This window comes from Mauremys reevesii, linkage group 7 (assembly GCF_016161935.1).
Source record: "Mauremys reevesii isolate NIE-2019 linkage group 7, ASM1616193v1, whole genome shotgun sequence".
NCBI lineage: Eukaryota > Metazoa > Chordata > Testudines > Geoemydidae > Mauremys > Mauremys reevesii.
In genome coordinates this window covers 3,642,976-3,670,541 of record NC_052629.1, presented here as the reverse complement: position 1 = coordinate 3,670,541, position 27,566 = coordinate 3,642,976, and the positions used below count along the sequence as shown (strand labels likewise).

Here is a 27,566-nt window from a genome sequence, read left to right as displayed (position 1 = left end):
CCCAGGCAGCGTGAGTGGCACTGAAAATCAGCTCACGTGCCGCCTTTGGCATGCGTGCCATAGGTTGCCTACCCCTGGTCTAGCTAATACGTAGTCCTGTCTCAGGGCAAGGGCCTGGACTAGATGATCCCTCGAGATCCCGTCCAGTCCTGCGATTCTCTAAGTGGGACCAAGTGAACTCGTCAGTCCGGACTGTCTGCCCCTTTGCTTTGGGCGGGGAACTCAAAGCACTAAACCCCAGCGTGTGAGGGGCATTGTCCAGCTGAGTTGGGTGCTGCTGCTGCTCAGCAGGCCTCTGCCTGGGATTAATAGCAGCCAGTCAAGAAGCGTGGAAAGCAAATGGACCCAGGCGTGGGGCTGTTCCTGTGCCATTAGCGTTTACCAGCCGAGCCGGCTCTTTAGGGGCTTCGGTGACATCTCTCCGGGGCGTCGCGGGGCAGCTGTCGTCTCCACAGCCAGGAGGCACCAGTGAGTAACGACCCCGTTTCCCTTCGCAGATCCGGTGGGAGGCGTCTCTGGAGAAGCAGATCGACTGCCTCCAGAAGGGCAAGAACAACAAGGTATTTGCGGCCGGGTCTCTGCACGTGCGGGGTGGGGGGTGGCCTGCGGGCGCGGGAGTCAGGCCCCCGCGTGATGCTCTTTCTTCCTCTCTGCAGACCGAGTGCTTCAACCACGTCCGGCTCGTGCAGAGGCTGAACGACACCCACCTGTACGCCTGCGGCACCTACGCCTTCCACCCGCTGTGCGCGGCCATCGTGAGTGCGAGCACGGGGGCAGGGGGGCGGAATCCACGAGGAGGGAGACCCCGGCTGGGTGTTGGATGCTCCCTCCATCTTTGTTCATCACTCCGTGCTTCCAGCCCCATCACAGGCTTCTATCGCTCCTCGCTGCTCTCCCTCCTGGCTGGCAGTATCTTCCTGGCAACAAATTGCCACCAGGAGAAGACAGCCCGCATGGTTGATCCATGGACCATTCAGCGGGGGAAGCGGGGCATTGTTAGCCGGCAGGGAGCTTTCCACCCAGCCCTTGTTTGGAAGGGTTACGGGCCTGTCATTTTGTGGCTGGCTGAGTTTTTCTTCTCGGGGGAGCTGGTTGGATTGATTCAAGGCCCCGACTCGTGGCTATTTTAGAAACGGGAAGATGAGCGGAACCGTTTTCAGGAAACGTAAGGGGGAAAAAAGAAATCCGGGGACATCATTGTCTTCGTTTGAGTGTCTGCAACCCAAATCCCCCAGCCCAGGCCCCGCCGCGTGACAGTCAGGAATTAAACGTGGCTTGCAAGGAACGTGGCTGGATCTTGGCCTCCGCCTCAGGCTGCCCCGCCCAGGGTAGGGAGTGAAAAAGTCCATTCTGGGCTTTCTGTTCTTCACCGTAGTCACCTCCGGTCTTTGATACCCAGGAGAGGGCACATTTTACACCAGTGTGTGGGGTTTCAGCTGAAGATTCCTTCGCTGATGTCAGACGTTGTGGCCACGGGCGTGATAGGGCTCTCAAATATATAAAAATAGGCAGGGCTGGGGGATGGTTGCCTGACACTTCCCTTTATAAGACCCTGTTTTCAGTTGCTTCTGACCGTGCCTGTCCGGTGGCCGCTTGGTCCGTTAGTTAGCTAGTCTAGCTGTCTGGTTGGAAGAGCCGAGCCCCGGGAACCTCCAGATTCCACCGTGTTCCCCAGACTGCCGGTAACGATGGCACGTCCCGGTGGGCTGGCTTCCAGCAGTGACAGCACAGCACGCCCTGCGACTGGCAGGGTGGCTCTAGCGCGTGGCCTGGGGGATGAGCTAATGGGCGCTGGAGCTCTGCATCCCCAGGCTGCCAGCTCCTGCCCAGCCCGGGTTGGGCAGCGGCTGACGGCCGTAGCCATTTGGGGGCTCTGTGATTTGCATGGGGGCGGCGGTCTCTGCCCACTTCCCTGGTCGGGCAGTGCCCACATCCCAGGACATTGCTCTGATTGTCTGCCCCTGGAGGGGGGTGCTGCCAGCTCATGGCCTGGGGAACCTCACCCAGCAGCTGCCACTGCTGTCCCTGGTCTGTGGCCCCTGGAGCTGTGGGTGCTGGTTTCATGCCGTCCTGCCCAGCCCAGCAGCTCCTCACCCCTCGCTCCCCTCTCTCTGCAGGATGCCGACAGGTTCGCGCTGCCGCCCCACTTGGAGGAGGGCAAGGAGAAGTGTCCGTACGACCCCGCCCGCGGCTACACCGGCCTCATCGTAGGTAGGTGGGTCCGGAGGCCGACGGGGCCGCTCGCCTGCAGTTCCTCGGGGAGGTCGCGGCTTGATCTGGCTCTGGGCTGTCGCTGGGTCAGTTTGGAGCAGCCCAGGAAGGTTTTCGCCCTTCCCCCCTGCCCCCACCCCTCAGGGGCTAGAGCCAGCCTCCCCCACCTCTCCTTTCACAGCCAGTCACCTCCCCGCAGCACCCACCTGCCCCACGGTGGGCCAGTTCCCTTCCATCCCGAACACTTCCCGAGCCCTACGCTGCCTGGCGTGGTGGAGCCGCACGAAGGAGAAATCCCCCCCACCTCCCGACAGGGTCTCTGCGATCAGGGCCCCGGGCTGCTCAGCACAGCCCCACATTACACACGAGTCCCCGAAGTGGGTCCAGCCTGGCCACGTGGCTCCCCCTTTCCCCCCACTCCGGCCCTGGGACTAAGTGAGTGGGATGCGGGTTGGGCCACAGGTGGCGAAACAACGGGGGGACCCTGACCCGTCCTTCCCCCCCGATCTTAGATGGCGGGTTGTACACAGCCACGCGGTACGAGTTCCGCAGCCTGCCGGACATCCGGCGCAACCTGCACCAGCGGCCCCTGAAGACGGAAGAGTCCCCCATGCACTGGCTAAACGGTAAGATCCAGTGACCCTCCCACTCCTTTGCCGGCTCTGAGCGCAGCTTCACCCTCTCTGGTGAATAACGCCCAGGGGACATTTAAACAGGCGGAATAGACTCTTCTGAGTTGACACCCGGGGTCTGAAGGGCGTCCTGGGGTCTGAATCTTGGCTGTACGTTTCATCCGCAGCCCGGCACCTCCTCGCTGCCCATCTGGCGTGTGGCACAAGGCAGTGTGCTCGGGGGGCGGGTGCCTTGCCCACCTCCAGACCGGCAGGCGGGCGGCCCTTGGCGGGCCTGGCAGTGGGGCAGAGATGCACATGGCTCGGTGGGGCTGCAAAGTATTCGCATGAACGTGGCTGGCCAAAGGCAGCCGAAAGGGCAGCTCTGCTCCTTATGCTGCACCTTCCCCAGAGCGACAAACAGGCCTGTGCCATGGAAGGGGCAGAGCCAGGGCCTTCTCCGTTAGCGGAGAGCAGGGCGTAGGGGGCACCCGTCGCATGATGCGCCTAGGGCCATCCTCGGAGCCTTGGCACTGATCCTAGCAACCTGCCTCCGTGCCCCTTCCCCAGGAGAGCGTGGCGCTGGCCACGGAGCGGGCAGCTCTCCTTTGTTCATACGGCTGAGTTCCTTCCTCCTTCTCTTGCTTGTCCCCTCAGTCTTTGCCCCCCGCCTCTTTCTGGGGGTGTCCTGGCGGTGATCACTCTCTGAACCTTTTCACACCCTGGCCCCATGTTGAGTGTCACCCCGTCCTGCTGCCCACCCTGGCGAGAACCTACCGCTGGGAATCTGCGTCACTCCTGTGACAGGGCACCCTGAACGTCTTGCCATGTCTGGGCGGGCGGGGTGCCCCACATCACTAAGAGTTTGGGGTTCGCTAACCAGACCAGCAGTGGGCACAGATGCCATCTGGAGTGCTCGGGGCTGGGCAGTGAGGGGATGAGACACAGCACGGATCTCAAAGCTCCTTTCAGGCCCTGCAGTAACCCTGCAGGCAGAGGGGTGGGCGGTATCATCCATCCTTATTTCGAGTGAAGGAAGCTGGGGCATCCAGAGGGAAAGGGACTCAGCCAGCGGCAGAGCTGGGTACTGATCAGATCCACCACCCGCCCGGCGGTGGAGCACGTCTTGACGTCGCTCCTGTTTGCAGATGCGGAGTTTGTGGCCTCTGTGCTGGTCCAGGAGAGTGTGCGCAGCCCAGTGGGGGACGATGACAAGATCTACTACTTCTTCATGGAGCGGGCGGCGGAGGAGAGCGCCTCCTTCGACAAGAGCCAGGTGGCCAGGGTGGCCAGGGTGGCGCGGGTGTGCAAGGTAAAGAGACGCTACCGGAACTGGGGCACGCAGCTGGGCAAAGCTTCCCAGGGAAGCCTGGAGGCTGGTGGAATGATGGGCCCTGGGCACGGCCATTTCACCCTCCCAAGGGGAAGCACCCTGAGTGCTGGTGAATTCGCAGCCGCCCTTGGCACCTTGGCTGGACCAGCGTTGGACCCGGGCACCCCCTCCCCAGGCGCATGCAGGCTGGGCTGCCCCTCGCTGCTGTTATCACTGAGGGCGGCTTTTATGGCCCTTCCTTGTCCCCATCCACCAAACTCCCTCTGCATCTGTTTCACGCCATGCCCCTTGCAAGCGGTCGTCCCAGGGGTCCTGCTGCCGCTCCGGCTTGGTCTCTGCAGGGCCCACCTCTCTGGAGAGGAGACCTCCAGCGACAGCTACAAGCGGGCAGCCCGAGATCAGTTAGTTACGCGCCGGTGTGGGCGCAAGAACAAATGGCTGTAAACTGGCTTGACATTAGGTGAAGGTTTGTAACCAGCAGAGGAGTGAAGTTCTGGAACAGCCTCCCAAGGGGAGCAGTGGGGGCAAAAAACCCAACTGGCTTCCAGCCTGACCTTGCTAAGTTTATGAAGGGGGTGTTATGTTGAGACTGCCTGCGGTGGCATGTGACCCATCTGCGACTGCTAGCAGCAGATATCTCCAGTGGCCGGTGAGGGGACACAAGTTGGGGAGGGCTCTGAGTTGCGACAGAGAATTCTTTCCCATGTGTCTGGCTGGTGGGTCTTGTCCACACGTTCAGGGTCTATCTGATTGCCATATTTGGGATTGGGAAGGAATTTCCCCCCAGGTCAGATTGGCCGAGCCTTTGGGTTATTTTTGCTGTCCTCTGTAGCGTGGGGCAGGGGGCATAAACTAGAGTAAATGGTGGATTCTCTGTCACTTGAAGTCTTTAAACCATGGCTTGAGGACTTCAGTAGCTGAGCCAGAGCTCAGGGGTCTAGTACAGGAGTGGGTGGGTGAGGTTCTGTGGCCTGCGACGTGCAGGAGGTCAGACTAGATGATCACGATGGTCCCTTCTGGCCTTGAAGTCTATGAGCCCCCAGCCCTCGGTGTCGGCGTCCCGCTCCCACCACCGGACTGGCACGAACCGGGCCTGGGGCGTGGCTGCCTCTGGGGGACGCGAGGGGGTATAGCCTCCCTCAGCTGCATCCGGCACAAAGGCCGATGTGACGTGAGGGTGGGAGCTGGCCGAGTCCTCTCTGGCCAGCACAGGCAGGAGCGGGCATGACGCTGCGGTTTGAAGCAGGAGAAGGAAGAGGCTGGTGTGCTGGACACTTCAGACAGGAGCTAAATACGCCAGGGTGAGGCAGGTTGAGGGGACGACACGGCCTGTCCTCAGTCCCAGCGTCCATCGGGGGCAGGAAGGCGCGTGGCTGGGGCTCCGATGGCTGCCCCTCGGGGATCTCGATACTCGGTCCGCCCCCTCCGCATGCGTGCTGCGCGTCAGTGCCCGCGGGACGGCTCTGCAACAGGGTAACTCCCCAGCAGAGCTAGCAGTCGTCTGCAGGGCGTGCGGGGGCTCGGACCGTCTGATGGCCGGGGAGGGCGCAGAAGGGGCTCCTGAGAGAGCCTCGTGGGTCTGCTGCAGGATGGTGTGAACGTGAGCCGGATTCAGCTCACAGCCAGCCCCGAGCCTGAGGCCCGGGCCAGGACCCCGAGGTGCTAGGAGCTGTACAGACACTGAACAGAAGGACAAGCCCTGCCCCAGCAGCTTGCCATCGAAAGGCCAGCTGCAGTGGGGTTTACATCTGGGGACCCCCCTTCCCTGGCCCGTCTGGGGCCCTGAGCAGCTGCAGGGGTGGGGGGGTTGGAAACGCCCCAGTCCCGGGGGGCTCAGAGGCTGTGACGGGGCAGCCCAGGCGACAGCCTCGCCCTCTTCCCTTCGCAGAGCGACCTGGGAGGGAAGAAGATCCTGCAGCGGAAATGGACGTCGTTCATGAAGGCCCGGCTGGTCTGCTACATCCCCTACTACGAGGTGCTCAAGGCCGTGCACAGCGTGGACGGGGGCAGCTGGGCCAGCACCGTCTTCTACGCCACGTTCACCTTGTCGGCTCAGTGGTGAGTAGGGTCCTGCCTGCCCCGCGGGGCCCACAGGCTCGTCCCCAGAGCAGGGGGGCCGTGGGCTGGAGCAGTTCAGCTGGGTCGCTTGGTCGCCTGCGGGCTCCTGCCCCTGGTCGGAACAGCTGGTTCTGGCCATTCCCCTAATGGACATGTCACAGCTCCTCCCCCTTTGCGTCCCGCCAGCCGTCCCCAAACCGATCCTCTCCCACCGCGGGCTCTGGGCTTTGTCCACTGCCGGCGTCTGACCCGTTCCCCCGTCACAACCCTGCTTGGCCAGCCAGGCTGCCGGGCCGGGTCCATGTGCTTTCAGCTCCCTGATCTGTGCCAAGCCAGGCCCTGCCTCTGGCTCTCTGGGCGGGCAGATCCTCCTCCTAGCACCCGCTTCTGAGAGCTGAGACCCTGCGGTCCAGCTGCCTCCGCCCTGGCACCCCCTTCCTGGAGCTCGAGCCTTGGGGCTCTCTGGGCTGCGCTGCATCCCAGCAGGGAAACGTGAGAGCCGCAGCGCCCAGCCACAGGCTGTGCAAACAGCATTCCCAGACCAGCCCCTCTCTCCTATAGACCGCACAGGATATACGCAGCTCCAGACAACCCACTAAACCACCTGTATGCCATCTCCTGCCTCAGTTTCTCCCCCACTCTGCAGAATTTGGATCAGCATTGTTTCAAGGGTCCTGGACCGCCCTTCCCCTCTCCGTCACTCTGGGTGGGTCTAAAGATTTGTATTGATTCCGGGCCTGCGTTTCCCCTTCCTGGGGAAATTCCACTGCTCCAAATCCTCCTCCTGGCCAGCCACCTGGGGAGCTCTGGTTCCCCCAGCTCAGGCAGCCTCTTCAGCATAACCATTCTCCTGTCACAGCGCAGACAGTAAGGTTAACAACCTCCTCCGTTCACTCAGCCGCTTCTTCCGGAGCTGGGGGTGGTGATAGAGACGGGGGCCCCCGACGGGTGAGGCATTCACTGATACAGCAATTTCACCCAGTGAACCAGAGTGCATGAGCTGTACATAGCCAGGTCCCCCAAAGCGTGTCACCCCCCCACTCCCCACAAGTGACAATCTACCTTAGCGCGCAGGTCTGGGCACGCTCCGCAGCACGGGAACGGGACGTGTAGGGACCGTGAGAAAAGCCGAGAGCATCGTGCGGTTTTAAACGAGCTCTTCGTCGCGGAGCGACGTGCGTCCACGCCGTCGCCTGGGGTGGCGGGGGGGGCCGGGATGCCCTAGTGTCACAGCTCTGTTTGTTGGGTGGATTTGCTGGATTATTTCCCAACCTCGGCACTCCTGCTCCACGGGGAGCTTTCAGCTTTCGCCGTCCATTCCAAACGCGTCGGGCGTTACGAACGTTTGGGTCCCTGTTTGCAATGCTTCATTTGTGTGCAGAGGGCAAACCTGGAGAGCAGGGGATCGATGGAATCACAGAATATCAGGGTTGGAAGGGACCTCAGGAGGTATCTAGTCCCACCCCCTGCCCAAAGCAGGACCAATTCCCCAACTAAATCATCCCAGCCAGGGCTTTGTCAAGCCTGACCTTAAAAACCTCTAAGGAAGGAGATTCCACCACCTCCCTAGGGAACCCATTCCAGTGCTTCACCACCCTCCTGGTGAAATAGTGTTTCCTAATATCCAACCTAAACCTCCCCCACTGCAACTTGAGACCATTGCTCCTTGTTCTGTCATCTGCCACCACTGAGAACAGCCGAGCTCCATCCTCTCTGGAACCCCCCTTTCAGGTAGTTGAAAGCAGCTATCAAATCCCCCCTCACTCTTCTCTTCTGCAGACTAAACAAGCCCAGTTCCCTCAGCTGCTCCTCATAAGTCATGTGCCCCAGCCCCCTAATCATTTTTGTTGCTCTCCTCTGGACTCTCTCCAATTTGTCCACATCCCAAAACTGTAGTGGGGGGCCCAAAACTGGATGCAATACTCCAGGTGTGGCCTCACCAGTGATGAATAGAGGGGAATAATCACTTCCCTTGATCTGCTGGCAGTGCCCCTACTAATACAGCCCAATATGCCATTGGCCTTAGCAACAAGGGCCCACTGCTGACTCATATCCAGCTTCTCGTCCACTGTAACCCCCAGCTCCTTTTCTGTGGAACTGCTGCTTAGCCAGTCGGTCCCCAGCCTGTAGCAGTCATGGGATTCTTCCGTCCTAAGAGCAGGACTCTGCACTTGTGCTTGTTGAACCTCATCAGATTTCTTTTGGCCCAGTCCTCCAATTTGTCTAGGTCCCTCTGGACTCTCTCCCTCCCCTCCAGCGTATCTACCTCTCCCCCCCAGCTTAGTGTCATCAGAGAAGCCCAGAGCCCGAAGGCTTCCCCGCAGAACGGTTCATTGTCGCGTCACAGGTGGCAGGGAGGGAGTGGACCAGTTCTGGCAGGCTTCCTATCTCCACCTTATCTGGTGGAAACGCAGCCCAGTTAAACAGGAGGAGGTTTAGCAGGAACCAGAGCTATCAAGGAGCCGGGGCGTATTTCACTTGGGCACATCTGGGCCAAGCGCCAGTGGCCGTTTCCTGTTGGTTATTGACATCGATGTGAATTCTAATGAATCGCTGCCTGGCTAATTAGCCGGGTCTGTCTCTAGAAGCCTGACACTGACCGTGGCTATTTATAGCACAGTGGCACAGTTAGAAGGACTGGGCTTGGATGGTTTCTATAGAGAAATTCATTAATGATCACTCAGGGGGCTTGTTAACCCCCCAGGAGTGGATCAGCCTGGGGAGTGTGCAGGCAGCCGGGAAGAATCCAGGTGTGAGAGGGTTAAATTAAAGGGAAAGCGGCGATGGCACCATAGCCTAGTAGTTAGTGCACTCCCAGGCCGGGGTCCTGATCCGCTCTCCAGGACAGCAGCCTTCCTCGCCAGGCCGGTAAGGGGGAGGGTGAAGATGAGCCGGGAGGGGAGGGAGCCTCTCGAGGCGGCAGCAGCAAGCAGTAAGCAGTAATCCATCCCGCTTCTGACGACCAGGAAACTGGAAACCACCTCCTGAGCCGGGTCTCCCCCAGGCCCGCCCCCCGCCCCGTGCCAGCTTCTCGCATTGAGCGCACCGGGCGAGGAAGGGGCAGCGGCCCAGGGCAAGTGTCTCCGGGGATCACAGGGCCACCGCGCTACTAAGCACAGAGCTGGGCGTTTACCCTTTCACCTCCCAGCTGTACCGTAAGCTGGGCAGAGGGTGCCGGGCCGGGGCTTAGACCTCCTCTGTGACCTTGGGGAGGTCAGCGACTGGGAGGTGGGACTAGGCCGGGCCAGCTCCCTCTCGCTCCACCTCCCAGTGGGGGCTGGATGCCAGGCTGTCGGGGGGTTGGGAAGGAATCTCCTCTGGGGTAGGGCACAGGGGTTGTAGGAGCCAGCGGGGCCGTGAGAGCCAGCAGGGGTCCCCCGAGCCACGTGCTGAGGGCTGACTGCTCCCCGGGGGCTGCCCTTCCTCGGCTCTGTGTGATGTCTGGGGTCACAGGGGTACGTTTAACAGAGTGGGGAAACTGAGGCACTCGTTAGGCCTGGGGCTCGTTGTGCACTGGGTCAGTGGCAGAGACAGGAATAGAGTCCTGGAGTCCTGACTCCTGGAGTCCTCGAATGGCGGCTTCTGTCCACCTCCCATCCTGCCGATGTGCCATCGTGCCAGGCCCGGCTGGGCAGCGTTCCCCTCTGGTGAGAGCATGCCCTGCGGGCTGCGGGGATGCCACTCTCAGCACCTCCAGCAGGCCTGGCCTGGGGCACCCTTGGGATCTCCCCAGAGAGCCCTGGGCTTGGGAAATGGCCAGGCTCCCAAACTTGGGGGCTCTTCCCCGACCTGTGGGGCCTCCGCCTGGCACTCCCCCGCCCCCCGCTGAGGCAGGAGACGTGCAGCGGGTGACCCTGGCATCGCGATGGACCTGTTAGCGTCTCCGTTCCCTGCCAGCTCATCTCCAGTGCCTTTGGGGCTGATCTGCCCACGCTGCTGCGGGCAGGGGGCTGGCAGACAGCGCGGAGACGCAGCGACCTCGCTGCCGGAGCGAGGCAGCCGCTGGGAGCAGAACCAGAACCGCCTGGGCTTGTGCTGGTTCCTCTTGCGGAGCAGCCTACCTGGGAGACCCGGACCGGAACAGCAAGGGGGTTGCGGGTCGGGACTGAGGGGCGTTGGCAGAGCTGTGTGCTGCCCGGGTTGCCGAGGTCGCCCGTCTGCTCCCTATGCTGGGCTTGGGCAGTGGCTCTGTGTCATATGTGGACGCACTGTCCATCCCCCCGTCCCTCCTAGGGCCTGCTGCTCCCACGTCCCATCCTGCCACAGCTCTGCCAATGCCAGCGGCCGCTCTGGCGTTTGGCAGCCGGTGCCTGATGGAGCAAAGGGGGGTTCTCTGTTTCCCATTCCCTTTCCCTGGAGAGACACGTCTGGGCCTCAGGAGGCTGGGGTTCTCTGCCACTGCCTTGCCGTGTGGCTCTGGGCAAGCCTCTTCCCCCTCTGGGCCTCTGGTTCCCGTCTGTAAAATGGGCATCATGCGACAGATCCACCTTGCCTCCTGCTTTGAGGTCTCCGGCTGCCGGTCCATGGGACGGTCCTGTCGTTATTTCAGAGAGGGCAGCAGCTCCTTGTCCTCCTCCAGGAAAGCCTGGGTGTTTGGGGCTGTTTCTGTAGGATCCAGCTCTCAGTGAGGGACAGGGCGGCATGGTCAGTGGCCGGGGCGTCTGGCGGACGGAGCAGGGAGGTGCGTGTAGCCCTTGGCGGGGGGGCTGCGGGTCGCTGATCCTGTCGCTGTCTCTCCTAGGAGGAGCATGGAGGCATCCGCCGTCTGCCAGTACAACATCTCTGAGCTGCAGCGGGCTTTCGAGGGCCCCTACATGCAATACCAGGACACCACCCGCAAATGGACCCTCTACGACGGGGAGGTGCCGTCCCCACGGCCGGGCTCTGTAAGTGACCTGGCGACGCCAGCGCCCCCTGCTGGCCTGCAAACATGCCCTCGGGCTTCATCCCCAGGAGGGATGGGCGAGAGGCAGCAGGGGTGGGGCTGGGACCCACGAAAGCCTGGATGCTGGTCCCAGCTCTGCTGCTGACTCACGGCCAGACCCACTGGTTCCAGCATTCATGGCTCCCTACTCGGGGTCTGGGGGGCAGGGGGTGGCTCACACCCCAGCTGCCAGCCACTTCCCGAGTTTTGGAGGGAGGAATCAGTTGAGCGTGAGCTCCCAGGCCAGCTAATGCAATCCGGGGATGTATAAACGGGAGTCTCGAGGAGGAGCAGAGAGGTGATTTTAGCTCTGTGTTTGGCCCTGGTGCGGCCGCTGCTGGGGTCCCGTGTCCGGGTCTGGTGCCCGCAGTTGAGGAAGGGTGTTGGTCAATTGGAGGGGGTCAGAGAAGAGCCGGGAGAACGGTTCAAGGACTGGAAAACCCGCCCGGTAGCGATAGACGCCAGGAGCTCAGTCTAGCTAGCTGAACACAGAGCAGGTGATCACAGTCTGTCAGCCCCTAGGTGGGGAACAAATCTTGGGTAATGGGCGCCTCAGTCTGGCGGAGGAAGGTCTAACACCGTCTGAAGCTAGAGAACTTCCGACCGGAAATAAGGGGTAAACGTTAACGGAGCGAGTAACTAACCGCTGGAGCAACGTACCAAGCGCCTGGTGGATTCCCCGTCACTGGCGGGTTGGAAATCCAGACTGGGCGCTTGTCTGAACTCTGCTCTAGGAGGGATTTGGGGGCAGGTCTCTGGCCTTTGCTATGCAGGGGGGCAGGCTAGTTGGTCACAGTGGTCCCTTCTGGCCCCGGCGTCCAGGAAAGCCCTGGAGGCCGAAGGAATCATTTAGTTTGCTCTCCCGTGTAACACAGAGCAGGATGTGTCACCCCGTGCTGAGGCCAGGTGCAGCCAGACCACAGCACGTCAGTCGTCAGGACTGAAGGGAACAGCAGCGCCCGTGCACCGAGCCCCAGGCAATGGCTGGGCCCTGGTTAGGGGAGACATGCCCAGGTGACTCCAGCAGAAGCCCCTGCATCCTCCTTCCAGGCGCTGTTCACCAGCTGCCGTGTCCCTCCCCAGCGGTGGCCGCATCGCCCCAGCGGGCAGGCCACGTACCCGTCCCTAGCCACCTCTCCTCCCCCCTGCAGTGCATCACCAACCGCTCCCGCCAGGACGGCTACCGCTCCTCCCAGGACCTGCCCAACGACGTGCTGGAGTTCGTCAAGCTGCACCCGCTGATGTTCGAGGAGGTGAAGCCGGCGCGGGGGGAGCCCCTGCTGGTGAAGAAGAACGTGCTCTACACGGCTCTGGCGGTGGACAGGACGCCGGCCCTGGACGGCCAGCAGTACGACGTGCTCTTCATGGGGACGGGTGCGTCGGCGCCGCCCTCCCGCACGGGAAGGGTGGGGGGGGGCAGTGTTGTCTGGGGGCCCTGAGTCGCTCGCCCAGGCTGAGCGGGACGGGGGACCCCAGCGCGGCTGGGGGGCCTGGGCGGAAGCTGCCACCGGAGAGGGGACCCCCAGAAGGAGTGGGGGGTAGCACAGAGTCCCACACCCCCGTCGGGGCAGCAGCCGTGCCCAGGCCGGGGGGGAGCTTAGCTGTGCGGTGGCCTGTGGGCACAGCGCTCTCCCGCCTGGCGCTGCCCTGACGGTGCCCCTCTGCCTTTGCCCAGGTGACGGCTGGCTGCACAAGGGGGTGGTGATCGGCCCCGCCGTACACATCGTGGAGGAGCTGCAGGTCTTCGGGGCCCCCCAGCCCGTGGAAAGCCTGGTGATCTCCAAAGGCCAGGTGAGACGCCGCTCCGGGCTGCACCCCGACTCCGCCGGGGGGACAGAATGGAGCCGGCCCCCGAAGAGGAGGCACTGCGGACACGCCGCCCCTCCAGGGGCCCTCTCGCTTGTAGATGGCAGAACAAAGTGGGCGCGTTGAAGCCCTGGGCTGCCGCAGCCCGCAGCCAGGCCCACTGAAATCTAGTGGCGCATCGGGGCGCCCCCCTGAGGGGGATCGGGGCCGGGGAGACGGGCGAGGAAGGAGAGGCAGGGACTTCTGCCGGCTGGAGCAGGGGGCCGGGCGTCAGGGCGCCTGGGTTCTATTCCAGAGCCTGCCACCGACTCCCGCCCATCCGCGGCCCCTCTGTACAGGGGCAGGAGGCACAGCCCTTTGTGTCATTAGCTGGGCTGCCAGGCGGCGGCGAATGGGGCCCCCGCAGCCTTTCCCGGGGCCTGTCTCCCACCCAGCCACGCTCTAACCTCCTTCCTGGGCAGCTGGCTGAGCAGAGGGGCCTGGCGCTCCCTGGGGCCCGTCTTGCCCAGAGAGCTGGCAGCACTGCAGGGTGGCTCTGATTAGCCAGCCTGGCCCCCTGCCCACGGCGGAGGCTGACCCCAGCTAGGAAAGCCAGAGCTTATCGGAGCCTGGGCGCCCTCGGCTGCCTGCCAGCCTGCCCGCCCCAGGGCGGGGACTCAGAGCGGTGCCGTGGGGCAGGGCGCTCTGCTGAATGAGAGGGGCGTTCCTGGGGCCCCTCCCTGCCCTCGGGGTCTCAACCCCCCTCTCTCCAGCCTGCTGCCCTTATCCAAAGCCCTGGGGAGGCCCCCTCCCCCGTGCACCCCCGTTGGCTTTCCACGAACAGGCCTCAGCAAGCCAGAGGAGGCAGCAGCTGCAGAGCCAGGCTCTGCCCCCAGCCCAGTGGGGCAGGGCCTGGGGCTGTTCCCCCATGGCCAGTGTTACTGGGGACTCTGCATGGGGGAAGGGAAACCCCCCTCTTCGTAGCACCCCCATCCCGGCCCCTCAGACAGGGGGTGCAGCCCAGAGCCTAGGAACCAGGCAGCCAGGAACCGTACTGATCCCCTGGGTGCCGCCCAGCCCCAGGCCCCATCGCTTCCCCAACACCACGGGAGCGAGTCGATGGGGAGGTGAGACCTGTCCCATGGGGGGACTGAGGCAGTGACCTGCCCAAGGACACATATAGGTCAGTGACACAGCTGGGAGGAGAACCCAGGAGTCTGGGCCTCCAGCCTCCCGCTCTAACCACTAGACACGCTGCCTCCCAGAGCTGGGAATAGAACCCAGGAGTCCTGATCCCCAATGTCCTGCTCTGTGCCCAGCAGAGCCGCTGCCTGTCTGGGGCTAGTTTCTGGGGGGCAGATTCTCTTATGCCGTGGTTCAGGCGTGTGTCTGACGATGCCCTAAGGGAAGGCACGTTCCCACCTCAGTGTGATTGAGTTTCGCCTCAGCCCGGACCAAGGTTTCAGCCGGCTCGTAACACCGGGGTCTCTGCTCTTTGTCTTGCAGAGAAGCGTGTACGTGGGGGCTGCCAGCGGAGTCCTGCAGCTCCCCCTATCCAGCTGCGGCAGGTACGGCTCCTGCTACGACTGCATCCTGGCCCGGGACCCCTACTGCGCCTGGGACGGCGAGGGCTGCAGGGAGGTGGCCGGCACTGCGGACAGGTACGGAACCGCTGAGCTTCTCCTGCCCCAGGCCTCTCAGCGGGGAGGTCCCGGCCTCTGAGCGGCCTGCTGCCCAGGTGAGACACAGCCGTGGGGTTACAGGAGCTGCCGGGCTGGAGGGATGCCAGACTCAGCCAGCCAGAACGCCGTCTGGGAACTGGAGCGCTGCTGGGTGCGGGTGGGGGCACCGCAGCCTCCCCCAACGCTGCCTGGCGGGACGGCTCGCCCTGTGCAGGTGAACCCACCTCCTGGTGTCTCCTGCTGGGGACGGGCGCCAGGACCCTGGGACTTCCCTACGGCCCGGCCCACCAAGCAAACCTCCCCCCTGCCAGCTCCACCGCCGGAGGTGCTGCAGTGCCATCTTAGCCCCTCATTGGCACTGGTGGCCCCTTCCCAGAGCTGGCCTGGTGCTCAGGGAGCCCCGACTTCTGACCCCGGCTCCCACGCTGCCCCCCGGTGCTTCCTTCACCCAGAATGGCACCGTTAACCGGGCTCTGATCAGAGCTGGGATGCTGGGGACCAGCTGGCTCTGTGTGCATGTGCGTCAGCAGGCGGAGCTGTGCGCATGTACCTGTCTGTAGGTGGGGTAGGGTGTGCACACGTGTGCGGGGCTGCGGGCGGGGCTGCGTGTGCGTGTCTGCGGGCGGGGCTGCGTGTGCGTGTCTGCGGGCGGGGTTGCGTGTGCGTGTCTGCGGGCGGGGCTGCGTGTGCGTGTCTGCGGGCGGGGCTGTGTGTGTGTGTGCGTGTCTGCGGGTGGGGTTGCGTGTGCGTGTCTGCAAGCGGGGTTGCGTGTGCGTGTCTGCGGGTGGGGTTGCGTGTGCGTGTCTGCAAGCGGGGTTGCGTGTGTGTATGCGGGCGGGGATTTAGGTGTGTGGCTGCAGGTGTGGCTGCATGTGCATGTCTGCAGGTGGGGCTGCGTGTTGTGGAAGGAGAGAAAGAACTGACCCGGATTTGAAGGGGATTTCATAGTTAAATAGTCCCCTTATGTGAGGCGGTAACAACCCCTCAGCACCGGTGTATTAACCTTATTGGGGGCGGCCAAACTATAGTCCCCAGTACTGCACACAACTACCTTATTGAGGGTGGCAAACTACGTCCTCAAACTACCACTTCAAACTAACCTTATTGGGGCGGCGAAACAGTTCCCCAGCACCGCTCTGCATCTCATCTTGCTGCACAGTCAATACGTTCGGATGGCTTAAGCCCAACAGGGATAGACGGCCCCACGGACAGTCCTCCTCCGATACCCCAAGAGAGATTTCAGAAGGTCTCTTCCCTCTCTTGTGGCGCCATGGGGTTCGAAGGGGAACGATCCGCAGCAGCTGCCGGTGTCTCAGCAGGCGTTGCCATCCCGGACAAGCCCCCAAAATTGTCGGAGAAAAACAGAGTTCTCCTTCTCTGAGTGGGTGCAGCAAGTCAGATACTTTATTCTCTCTAGCAATTGCGTGGAGGGAGAGCGCTAAACAGGCTCTCCCAGGTAAACAATCACAGCAGCGTTTACACCTTTGTTACCTACAATAATGAGCAACAGCTGCATTTTGTTTATACCTAGGTCATCCTGAGATCTGATTTTTCTAGTCTACATTCCATACTTATCTCACACAAGGTCGCAACGACTTCTCCCACGGTTCTTCCCCACTCCCCTCGCACAATCCTCGCTTCTACGAGTCTCACGTTAGTAGGGTTACAGCTGGCCCAACTCTTGCTCGTATAAGGGGACTATTTAACTGTGAAATCCCCTTCAAATCCCTCAGTCCTTTCTCTCCTTCCACACCGTGCATGTCTCTTAGGGCCGTCGGCCACCGGCCCCCTGCTGACACGGCCCATCTTGCTCCTCACAGGACTCAGCTGACCCAGGACGTGCAGCACGGCAGGGAGGGCTGCAGGAACGGCTCCGCCCAGGGTGAGGCTTCGCCCCGCACCGGTGAACTCATGCCGGGATCATCCAGCCTCCGCCCCACGGAGCCACAGGGGCTGGGCCCTGGCGCCTTGGGCTGTCGGCAGTGCCAGCTGCTCTGGCGCTGCCCGGGGGGAGAAGGGGAAGCGTCTCGCTGGCCCCCTCACAGCCCCCACCTTCACCCCCAGTTCCCCGGGAGGGAGGTGTCGCCCTGCCCTGCCCAGTCATTGTGCTGGGGGGCTCCAGTCCCAAAGCATTCTGGGAACTCTAATGGCTCAGACATTGCCTTACCATGGCAGTCCCGGGAGGGGGGACAGTCCCAAGGCATTCTGGGAGCGTGCTCTGGGCTCAACACAGGGCGCAGGTCATGGGGCGCTGGCTGACCTCCCGCTCTCCCGTCTCTCCCCCAGCGCCCCCTGTGCAGAAGAACCGGACGGTGCTGCGGGGCGACGACGTGCTGCTGCCGTGCGAGCAGCGCTCCAACCTGGCACGGGCCGCGTGGCTGGTGAACGGCACGGCGGGGCTGGTGGCCGGGCGGGGCCATTTCCGAGTGGGGGTGGACGGGCTGCTGGTGACAGACACCCTGCCGGAGCACAGCGGGGACTATGGCTGCTACGGGGAGGAAAACGGCCTGCGCTCCCCGCTGGCCGCCTATGCCTTGACGGTGCTGCTGGAGCCGCCCAAGGAGCGGGCGGCGCCCACGGCCCCGCCACCCCCCAGCCCCGACCGCCAGGCCTCCCCCGACATGAAGTTTGTCTACATCGCGGTGATCGCCATGCTGGGCGGGCTGTGCCTGGTGCTGAGCGCTGTGCTGCTCCACGTCTCCTGCCTTCAGCGCCGCAAGGGCAGGTACGTGCTGGGCGACCCCCGCGCCCCCTCCGTGGAGCTGCAGACGGTCTCGGCCAACTGCCTGGGCGGGGGCCGGGAGGAGGAGGAGCTGAGCCGGGAGGACGGCTGCCTGCAGATCATCCCGGGCGAGGCCCCCACGGCGGCGTCCCCGGCCAGGGAGACGCCCCTGGCGCCCCCCCCGCCGCCCCCGCCACTCCCGGCCGAGTTCACCAACGGCATCGCCGCCCTGCCCAGCATGCTGCGCAAGATGAACGGCAACAGCTACATGCTGCTGCAGCAGCAGGAGGAGCCCAGCCCCTCGCCCCTCTACAACACCTCCTTCGCCGAGGAGCTGAGCAAGATCCTGGAGAAGCGGAAACACACGCAGCTGGTGGACAAGCTGGACGAGAGCTCCGTGTAGGGGCCCCCGGACGCCGGTCGGATTTGATCCCCTGCCCCCGTCCCCCCCCCACCAACCAGTGTTACACAAACCCACGGGAAAACTACCTCTGGAACCGAACCGCCGGGCTGGGCCTCGGAGCGCCGGGATCCCTCTTGCTAGGACCGCTTGGGCTCAGAGCCTGTTGTAAAGAGACATTGATTGAAATGGGACGTCTATTTATGTATAAAAGATGACAATCCGGAAACAGGAGCCAGACATACGGCTGGGTCGGGGTGGGGCGGGAGGAGACGCCTGCCCGGACGCTGGCCTCGGACCACGGCATCGGAGCGCTCCGGCGAGGTCTCTCCCCAGTCCTGGGAGCGGCAGCCGGGCCGTGGAGAGGTGGGAGCTGGCCCCTGTGCGCTGAGAAGAGGTAGGTGACAATGGCGGCAGTTGTTAAAGCCCTGCCTGCGAGCTGCTTTCTGGTGAACGCTCTCAGGTAGCGTCCCAGCGCCGGGTCGGGGCCGAACGCTGTGGCCGTTGCTTGCCAGGGGCTCGCCCAGCGCTCGGGCATTTCATCGCTGCCGGTGGTGGGGTTGGCTCTGGCAGAGCAGCGTCCAGCAGCCCCAGCTGAGATCGGGGCCCCGTCGTGCTGAGGCTGGGCAGAGACCATCAGGCAGTCCCTACCTGCTAAGCAGACGAGACAGACCAATAAGGGGAGAGAGGGAGCACCAGCCATCCCCACCGTGCAGAGCGACTCACCCAGGGAGTTGAACCCTGAGCTTCCGGGGTGCAGCTTAGTGCTTGAACCACTAGGCCAGCCTTCCTGATGGCAGCTGTGCCCTACTGTGTGGTTTTGTTTAATAATAATAGGAGATATCCTATCTCCTAGAACTCAAAGGGACCTTGAAAGGTCATAGAGTCCAGCCCCTGCCTTCACTACCAGGACCAAGTACTGATTTTTGCCCCAGATCCCTAAGTGGTCCCCTCAAGGATTGAGCTCACAACCCTGGGTTTAGCAGGCCAATGCTCAAACCACTCAGCTATCCCTCCCCCTCTGCTGATGAACCTTGGAGCTTGAGAGTGTGTGTGTGTGTGTACAAGGATGCGGGGTGCACAAGGACGGGAGGGTGTGTGTGTGTGTGTACAAGGATGCGGGGTGCACAAGGACGGGAGGGGGTGTGTGTGTGCACAGAGGATGGGAGGGGGGATGTGCACAAGGATAGGGGAGGTGTAGGGGTGCAGAGCCCTGTGACACACATGGAGGTGTGAGGGGAGGGGTGTGTGACGGTCGTGGGAGCCAGCTGAGGTCACTCAATCAGGGTGAACTGCAAACCAAACGGGGCAGACGAACCCCAAACGCTGGTGGTTATTCCAATACTTAGATTTACCAACCAGCACAAAACAGCTTCTGTAGCACCTCACTGGTTACTCAGAAGTCCAAACCCCGCAGTTCCCTTAAAGTGCCCAGCCTCAGGCCTCCGTCCAGATACACATGTCAGATATGATGATGATTCCTGAATAATCTTACTTCATCATATAAAAGAAAAGGTTCTTCCAATCCCAAAGGATCAGCCACACACCCAGGTCCAATTATAACTTAGATCTTACCCAAAATACATGCTACAGCCAATTCTTATTAACTCAGCTAGAATTTATTTAAAAAGAAAAGAGAGAGAGAGTTGGTTAAAAGATCAATATACAGACAGACTTGAATTCAATTCTTGAGGTTCAGATGCATAACAGAGATGAGTTTGTAGTTGTCAAAAGTCCTTTCAGAAATAGTCCACAGGTTATAGTCCAATGTCCATATTCAGGGTGGCTCCAGTCAGTGACTGGGGATCTCAATCCTTGTGGCTTAAGGTTTCCCCCTCTTGAAACCCAAAGCAGATCTGAGATGAAGCAGGATCATGTCCCAAGGTTCTTACACATTTCCAGCAGCCTTTTGGCCTGAGAAAACAATGGGCTCAACTCCTTCTCCCAAACATTCTGCAATTAGCACAGGGTAATTTATCCATTAAACAGTTCAGATACAGGTTACCACAACCTTCAAAGAGACACATAGACAATAATACTATTTCACTTAAGTATCATCATAAATGTTAATATTCCTTTTTTGATCTTTGAATTAAAACTCTAGCAATAGACAAGACTTGTTTGCTTACATCAAGAGACCTGAGCAAACATCTCCCCTTGAGATCTCTAACAATGCGGCTGCATTTCAAAGCTCTGTTCATTTACAGATCTTCCTAACCAGTCTCTACAGTTCACCCATGGGTCAGGTCAGTCTGAGTTAATTAACTCTTTCTGGCCCTGTTACCTTCCAGTGAAATATTATAGTACACTCACAAGGTCACAGGGCGTCTAGCAGGGCGGTCCAGAGGTTTGACCAGCAGGCATGGGGTGGCTGCGTTGCACACACAGGGTGACCCAGCCCCTCTCCCATGAGGTGCCCCTTCCTCCCCCGCCCATCATGTGGGCGGTACTTTAGGGACAGTTCTCAGAGTCTGAACAAATTACAGTGGGATTATTTTCTGTCTCCCTCCACCTGTCCCGCCAGGGGCCGTAGTTTCCTGGCTTCCGATGCCCAGGGGGAGGAAGTCCCCCCCATGCACCCAGCATGGGGCGGGGATCCCCATCCCAGCAGGCAGTGGGCCCGTGGTGAGGGGTCGGCCTGCAGAGCCCTGGCGTCTACTGCCAGAGAAGCGCTTCGTGGCCTTGGGCAGCGTGACGCCCATCCTGGCCCTCGGGGTGATTTGGGGGGTGGATTCCCCATGGCGGGAGGGGGTTCCCCATCTGGGGGCTCTTTGAGCTGCTCCGACGTGGGGTGCTGGGCCCAGCCCTGGGGGTGACAGGTGAGCGGCAGCAATGCGCTCCAAGGCGCCCGGCTCTTTCCTCCCTCCACGTGTGTCACGGGGCCCTGCAATTCATCACGTGCGTGCAGATGGGGTGAGGCACAGAACCCCCCACCCCCCCAGCTCTGTGCTGCCTCGTCCTAGCCTGGCTCAGCCCTGAGCTGGTGGCAAGCGGCTGCTCCCAGCCTGGCCTGAGTCTGTTTGACGTCCCTGGGGCCCTGGGCAGAGCGCGTGGTCCCAGCCAGCCCCAGGAAGGGGAACTAGCCCAGGTTCACTCCTCCGAGAGCGTTGGAGACGCCGGCAGATGGGGCGATGGGAGAGTTGAGTTGGCGCCGGCCTGCAAGGACCTTGCCCAGCTCCTGAGGCGTGTGGCTCGCTCCTCTATACCTCTAACGCGCCTGGCGGCTCGGCTCCTAGGGGTCCCGCTCGGCTGCTTAGCTGGGTTCAACACCCGTCTCGGCCCTCGCAGGCTCCCGCCCTGCTCCCCTGAAGCCCATCAGACCCCAGATGGGCCCACCCTCCCCCTGGCTTGGCGAGAGAGACCTGCCCTGGACCCATGAGAACTGCTGCTCTTTGGGGTCAATGGACCATGCAAACACAGAAAAGTATCCAAGGAAAAAACAGCCCATCTGGCCCCTGACTGCCCCCCGGCCTGGGGTCTGGAGGAGAGATGCCCAGGAGGATCTGGGCCCTGTCACTGAGGCCTGGAAGCTGTTGGCTGGTTTAAGGGCATCTTTGTGTTTGGTCAGCAGAGGTGCCAAGCTAGTGGGATCATCACAGACATCGGGCGCCCGTGCTCCGTGGGGAGCCAGGCAGCAAAGGAACAGGCCAGCAAGGCGGGTTGAAGGATGCGATAGACCTGGGGTGTTAGCTAGAGAAATGCCCCTCACACCCGCGCTCTGAGTAGCCTGCCCCGGACACCGGTGGCTGTGTGTGTACTGCCGAGGTATCCTGGCTTCTGCGGGGCTTTAGTCAGTATGTGAATTTCGGTAGGGCCTGGGAAACCCCAGGCGAGGATCAGGGCTCATAAACACGGCCAAGCTGGGTCATCTATCTAGCCCGGTGTCCCGTCTTCTGACGGTGGCCAACGCCAGGTATTTCAGAGGGAATGAACAGAACTGGGCAATTTATCGAGTTATCCATCTGCTGCTGTCCATTCCCAGCTTCTGGCAGCCAGAGATTTAGGGATGTCCAGAGCATGGGGTTGCATTCCTGCTCATCCTGGCTAATAGCCATTGATGGACCTGTCCTCCAGGAACTGATCTAGTTCGTTTTTTGAACCTTGTTATAGTCTTGGCCTTCACAACATCCCGTGGCAATGAATTCCCCAGTTGACTGCGCGTTGTGTGAAACAATACTTCCTTGGGTTTGTTTTAACCCTACTGCCTAGTAATGTCTTTGGGTGACCCCTGGTTCTTGTGTTGTGAGAAGGAGTAAATGACACTTCCTGATTTACTTTCTCCACGCCAGTCATGATTTTACAGACCTCTCATATCCCACCTTAGTCGTCTCTTTTCCAAGCTGAACAGTCCCAGACTTTTTAATCTCTCCTCATACGGAAGCTGTTCCATACCCCTAATTATTTTTGTTGCCCTTCTCTGTACCTTTCCCCATTCTCAGATACCTTTTTTGAGATGGGGCGACCAGGTCTGAATGCACTATCCAAGATGAGCACATTGAGGTCCGTGCATGCAAAGATCTTTCCCCAGCACAGCAGAGCCACTTTAATTGGGCATAGGGCCCAATCTGGGGTCTGGGGTGGGGGAACCTTCATGCACTGAAGTGTCTCGAACACATTGATGCCTGTGTGTATTCCCAGAGCCCAGCCTCCAGCACCCACTGCCTGCTTACAGGGCGTTCACAGGGGCATGCTGGGTATGAGCATATGCAAAGTAGTCACCGCAAACCCCTCCACCCCCAACTTGCTTGAGAATTTCACCCCCTCCCTTTACAAGCTGTGATTTGCTCAGCAATCAAATGTGGGGGGCTGCCTCTGCAGCGCCCCCCATTTCCTGTGCCGCAGACACAGCCCCTGGGACTCACCGGGCCGAGAGACAGAGACGGGGAACCCGGCGTGGGAGAGAGCTGGGAGGCGGCGGGGTGAGGAGCGGGCAGTGGCTCAGCGCGGGACGGCGTCTCAGCTCCAGCGCTGGGCACACGGCCCCAGGTAGGATCCGTGTGGGCACTGCAGGGGGTCTCAGCAGGTCGGTCCCTGCCTGGAGAGCTGAGGGTGTGGGAAGGGGAGCCCGTCTGCAGGGAATCAGGGGTGGGCAGCTTGGGGTGGCATGGGTGGAGGGCGGGCAAGGGAGAAGGGCACCAGTACTGGCACCAGACAGGAGTGGGTCAGGAGCTGTTGGGAAGTGGGGACAAGGCGAGGGGTGGAGGGGGAGACGGGAGCAGCGGGGCCCGTCAGCGCCAGGCTCGGTTGTCGCCCAGCTCCTGCCGATGGGGTCGAGCCCGCGTCCCACCTGGCTGCACTGAGCCATTCCAGGGCAGTGCCCCCCTGCCTCGAGCCGGGCAGCAGGGCTGGTTCCAGGAGCTGGGTCTGGGCACGCCGGGTTTGCAGACCCCCAGCCTCCCAGGGGTCCGTGCCAAACAAGGCCCTTTTCCTCCAGCCCATTAACGAATCACTGACCCGGGGCAGCTGGGCTCCCCCTTCCCCAGGCCAGAACGGCTTGGCTAGACCGAGCGGATCTGGGGACAGGAGCCAGACCCACGGCCCCCTCCTCAGCTGCTCCCCATAGCAACCTGCCTCCGCCCTGCCCCGGAAGGATGCCCTCTGGTGGCAAGAGCGGAGACCTGCCCGCAGAAGCCTGTGACGAAGCCAGGGGGCCGTCAGTGATATTGGGAGGGGGCATGCCCACCTCTCCAGGAGCCACCCCCAAAGCACTCAGCAAGGCCCTGGGTCCTGGCCTCCGTTAGCAGCGGGGCCGCGCCGCTCGGCATTCGGGACAGGCTGGGCAGCCCCATTGCAGATTCCAGTTATGAGATCCCGGGATGGGGGATGTACTCACCCCTGCTGGAATTCAGCCGGGACGCCAGGGCAGAGTGCCCCCTGCCAACCAGCCATGGCCACTGCTCGCAGCAAGGCAGCATGCTAGAGGGGTCTCCCCTCCACTTCCTGACACCCCCGTGGGCATGGCTATCGGCTTCTCTCCCACCTACCCCTGCTGGCTTCCCAACCCCAGCTCCCACTGCCAGCCTCCTGGCGCACCGCGGTGCCCATCCCACGGGCAGGGGGAGGGACCGGTTTGGAAGGCCGTGTCCGGTGCCGCAGGGGGCTGCAGAGATAACGGAGAGGGAAAGGCACCGTGCAGCACTGGCAGGACGTGCCCAGCCAGCCCAGGAGCCAGGAGCTGACATGGGGTGTGGGGAACGGGTGCAGTGCCACAGCCCAAACCCGGCTCCTGAGGAGCTGGAGCCAGACCGGGCCCTGGAGCTGGAACTGGATTTTACGGGCGGAACTGAATGGCAGGGGGTGTCCTGCTCCGCTTAGGGGGGTGCCAGGGGGCGTCCCTGTTCTGCAGGGAATGTCTCAGCTCAGGAGGTGCAGGGGGGTGTTGCTGGGGCTGGGGACTCTGCTGCACATTTGTGCAAACGCCTTGACAGAACCGCTTGTCTGTGTCTCTCGGCAGGAGCCTGTTAGTCTGTGCAGAACGAAGAGTCGTCGCAGTGGCCCTGAAGGGGCTGGCTCTGATGCAGGGCCCTGAGCTGCCGCGCCGGGGGGATGCCGGCTTTCAACACAGCCTGACCTGGTGGGGAGAGAGCTGTGCCTGGCCCCTCCATCTGCTGGAGACCCTAGCGATGCCAGGCTGCAGCCATGTCGCGGGGCAGGGGGTGGGGAGACAGTCATGGCGGAGTGAGTGCGTACGGAGGTCACTGCATTGGGGGTGGAGCGGTGCGTGTGGGGGTCACTGCAGCGTGGGGGTGGAGTGGTACGTATGGGGGTCCCTGCAGCGTGGGGGTGGAGCGGTGCGTGTGGGGGTCACTGCAGCGTGGGGGTGGAGCGATGCGTGTGGGAGTCACTGCAGAGTGGGGGTCACTGCAGCGTGGGGGTGGAGCGGTGCGTGTGGGGGTCACTGCAGCGTGGGGGTGGAGCGATGCGTGTGGGAGTCACTGCAGAGTGGGGGGGGGGGTATGCCAGGGTTCACACCCAGCCACAGCTGCACAGGATCTCCTCATTACCCAGCTTCTGCCCAGATGCCCTGAGCTGCATCTGACCCCGGGCGATCTCGGTGTGTCCTGCCCCCCCCGGCTGTCACTCCCCAGCACTGGCGCCCAACCTGCGAGACCAACCACTGCCGGTGGCAGCTTTCGACACGGGCAGACCCCGGCTCTCTGCTTGTGGCCCGGCTTCTGCCTTGGTCTGCCCCACAGGCACGTACCCTGCTGTACTGGAACAAGCTGAGTTCATGATGGGGGAGCTGCCTGGTCCGGGGTACAGCTTAAAGCCCTCCCTGCCCCCAGCCTGTGCTGGCCCAACCCGGAGCCCCGAGCTTGGCCCGCTCTGGCCTGGGGCTGCCCTGTGCCCTGCTGCACGGTAGCCTGCCTGCCCTGTGGCTGAAGAGGACGTGTTGTCACGGATGCACCCACCCCAGCCCCTCGGTTTTCACCCCTTACCCATGGCAGGGCCCTCCCTTTGCCAGGCCCCACCAGCCGTTGGGGACCAAGATCCCAGGAGCCAGGCTCAGCCAGAGGGGACGGGGTGGGTGAGGGGGCAGGGTGATGCGGACCTCAAGCAAACACCCACCTCCATCCTCACATCCAGGGGGGGGGGCCATCCTGTGCCCTGTCCCAGTGCAGGGCTCGGGTTACACTGGTGTAGCTGGGCGCTGGCGCTGGTCCCAGATTCCAGCTCCTCTTGGCTGCTGTTGTCTGTCTCCTGGGTCTTTCCTGCCCCGGCGCCACCTTCCTGCCCATGCGGCCCCAACGCCCCCTGCCTGTGTAAGGCCAGAACGGAGCTGGGCAGGGGAGGGCGTTGTGCCAGGCCGTGCTGTGTGTGTGCACTCAGCTCCGTGGCCTAGACTGGCAGACATGCCGTGCGACCGTGCCCGCTCACTAGCACGCCTGAGTGCAGCTCCGGGGGGTCCCCTTCAGCTCCAGCAGCAGGGGCTGTTTTGGGAGCACGCGCTCCGGAGTTCTGGCCCCCGCCGTGCGCACATCCTGGGTTTAGTCCAGCCGCTGACCCCGGGAGCGTGCGGGCGTGCGACACGCGCCAGAGACCGGCCCTCTGCTCAGCTTGTTCTTACAGCGCCTGGGACTGCGCTGGGCTGTCCCGAGAGAGGCCGGCTCCCAGCTGAGCTCCACAGCCTCGTCCATCCGTCCGTCCCCGCTCGCAGAGCTGCCGCTCGGTGCAAAATGACTGATTCATTAACAAGAGCACTCGGCGCCCGGGCCTCCAGCGCGGCTTGGGAACGGCCAGCGACGACCGGCGCTTCAAACGCAGGGACAGTCGGCTCCAGAACGGCCACAGGCAGATGTCCCCGAGCATCCTGGCGAGAGCGAGAGATGGCGTGGCTAAGGCAACGCACACACACACCTGGCTCCAGTGGTACCTGGCTGCCCTCTAGGCAGTGCGAGTTACTAACCATCACCGCCACTGAGAGAGAGACAAGGCCTGTCACACCGTCCCCCCTGCCCAGCCAGCGTGGTCTGCCGGCGCGGCTGAAAGGGGCCTGAGCCCTGGGGCTGGCGCTGAGTCCCTCGGGGCAACATTCCCGCAGCCTGGCAGAGCCCCGGCCTGCTCTCCTCCTCGGGAGGCTTCGTAGGCTCTCACGCCATGGGAGTTGGGCGCCAGCTCTCCCTGGTAATTGACTTTGGTCTTTGCTCCGTTACCAGAACCACCCATGAAGCTGCCTCAAAACCCTGCTGTGGCTGGGAGCAGGGGGGTTTGCCCAGCAGACCTGCCTGCATAGCCCCCACTGCTCTCATTACAAGCTGATGGGGGGGGCGGGGGAAATGCTTGTTCTCCCTCGCTGCGGTGGGGGGGGGGCCTCTGGCATTGGGACAGCGTGGTAGAAATGCAGAGGGAGCCAGCTGATGATCTGACAGCAGTGGCCCCAGGCGCTGCTGTAGCCGTCTGGGGCCGTTGCTGGGGGGTTGGTTGCCCTCACCCCAGCATGGCAGGGCCTCGCCCACTCCCCAGCCGTGCCAGGGAGAGCCCGCAGTCAGCATGGCTCAGGGAGCGCAGCGCAGACCCAGGGCGGTGTGTGTGCGCCAAGGGCTGGTCTGTGGGGACTTGTGTCCTTTAGCCCTGCTCCTGCACAGATCATCGTCCAGCCTCGGTGCCTGCTTCCTGGGATGGGAATCGGCGTGGCCGGGGCTGAGTCCGTGGCTGATCCCCTGGGAAGGGGCAGGGCTGGAGCCCTGCAAAACAGAAGCACCTCGGCTCCAAGACAGCTTGATCTAAACCCTATGTACCAACCCGGCTGCTCAGCGGCCTGGCTCGTCCTCAGTGACGTTCCACCATGGACAGTCATAGCGGCAGCGTACAGCACCGTGCACCTGGTTGCCTCTGCCCCTTGCTGCTCAATAAACCTGGATCTGTCTGAATGAGCCGGTGTGGTGTGAGTCTGGTCTCGGGGGTCCATTCTCTGCTAGTGTGTGGCACTGCTGGGGTGAGGTGAAGAGCTGCAAGCTTAAAGGGGCACCATTCATTAGGGCACTACAGACCCTCCGGATTCAAACCAGGGAACCCATTTGGCCTCGAGAGCTCTCTCTGGCCATTGTACTGGGACAGCCCCGGGGTCACCCCACGAGGGTCCATTGGACCATCTCTGCTACAGTATAAGAGGCAGTATGTGGCTGTTAGCTACTGGTGTGAGCCCCCGGCACTATTTCTAAGTGCCCTCAGTAGGTTCAAGGGTTAACAGCGGCAGTGAACTCCGCTGGTGGAGACTGGCTGAGCTATGTTGTCCTCACTGGAATTGTGCTGATTAGCACCAGCTGAGGATCTGGCCACCGGCTGGCACCTCCCTGCTATTCAGATTCTGAGACTGTGCCTGTCACCATGGCATCTGGC

The 27,566-nt window shown here is 62.2% G+C and overlaps 1 protein-coding gene across 5 annotated transcripts in view; it reads left to right on the top strand.

The window, feature by feature from the left end:
- Nucleotides 1-24,421, top strand: part of SEMA4G (semaphorin 4G) — a 99,025-nt gene extending 74,604 nt beyond the window's left edge. For 3 of the 5 annotated variants that reach the window (XR_005583046.1, XR_005583048.1, XR_005583047.1), the window contains exons 4-17: nucleotides 498-560; nucleotides 657-755; nucleotides 2,118-2,211; nucleotides 2,724-2,837; nucleotides 3,971-4,134; nucleotides 6,044-6,213; nucleotides 10,955-11,099; nucleotides 12,289-12,511; nucleotides 12,813-12,928; nucleotides 14,429-14,583; nucleotides 16,425-16,486; nucleotides 16,891-18,123; nucleotides 22,569-22,712; nucleotides 24,181-24,421. Coding sequence is in view for 1 of the 5 variants with exons in the window: in XM_039482457.1 (XP_039338391.1) it covers nucleotides 498-560; nucleotides 657-755; nucleotides 2,118-2,211; nucleotides 2,724-2,837; nucleotides 3,971-4,134; nucleotides 6,044-6,213; nucleotides 10,955-11,099; nucleotides 12,289-12,511; nucleotides 12,813-12,928; nucleotides 14,429-14,583; nucleotides 16,425-16,486; nucleotides 16,891-17,729 (2,244 nt within the window). In the remaining 4 variants the exon portion in view is untranslated. Of the gene's footprint in view, nucleotides 1-497; nucleotides 561-656; nucleotides 756-2,117; nucleotides 2,212-2,723; nucleotides 2,838-3,970; nucleotides 4,135-6,043; nucleotides 6,214-10,954; nucleotides 11,100-12,288; nucleotides 12,512-12,812; nucleotides 12,929-14,428; nucleotides 14,584-16,424; nucleotides 16,487-16,890; nucleotides 18,652-22,568; nucleotides 22,713-24,180 lie in introns of those variants that run through there. The other 2 variants (XR_005583049.1, XM_039482457.1) reach the window with 2 other exon arrangements.
- Nucleotides 24,422-27,566: the final 3,145 nt, after the last annotated feature.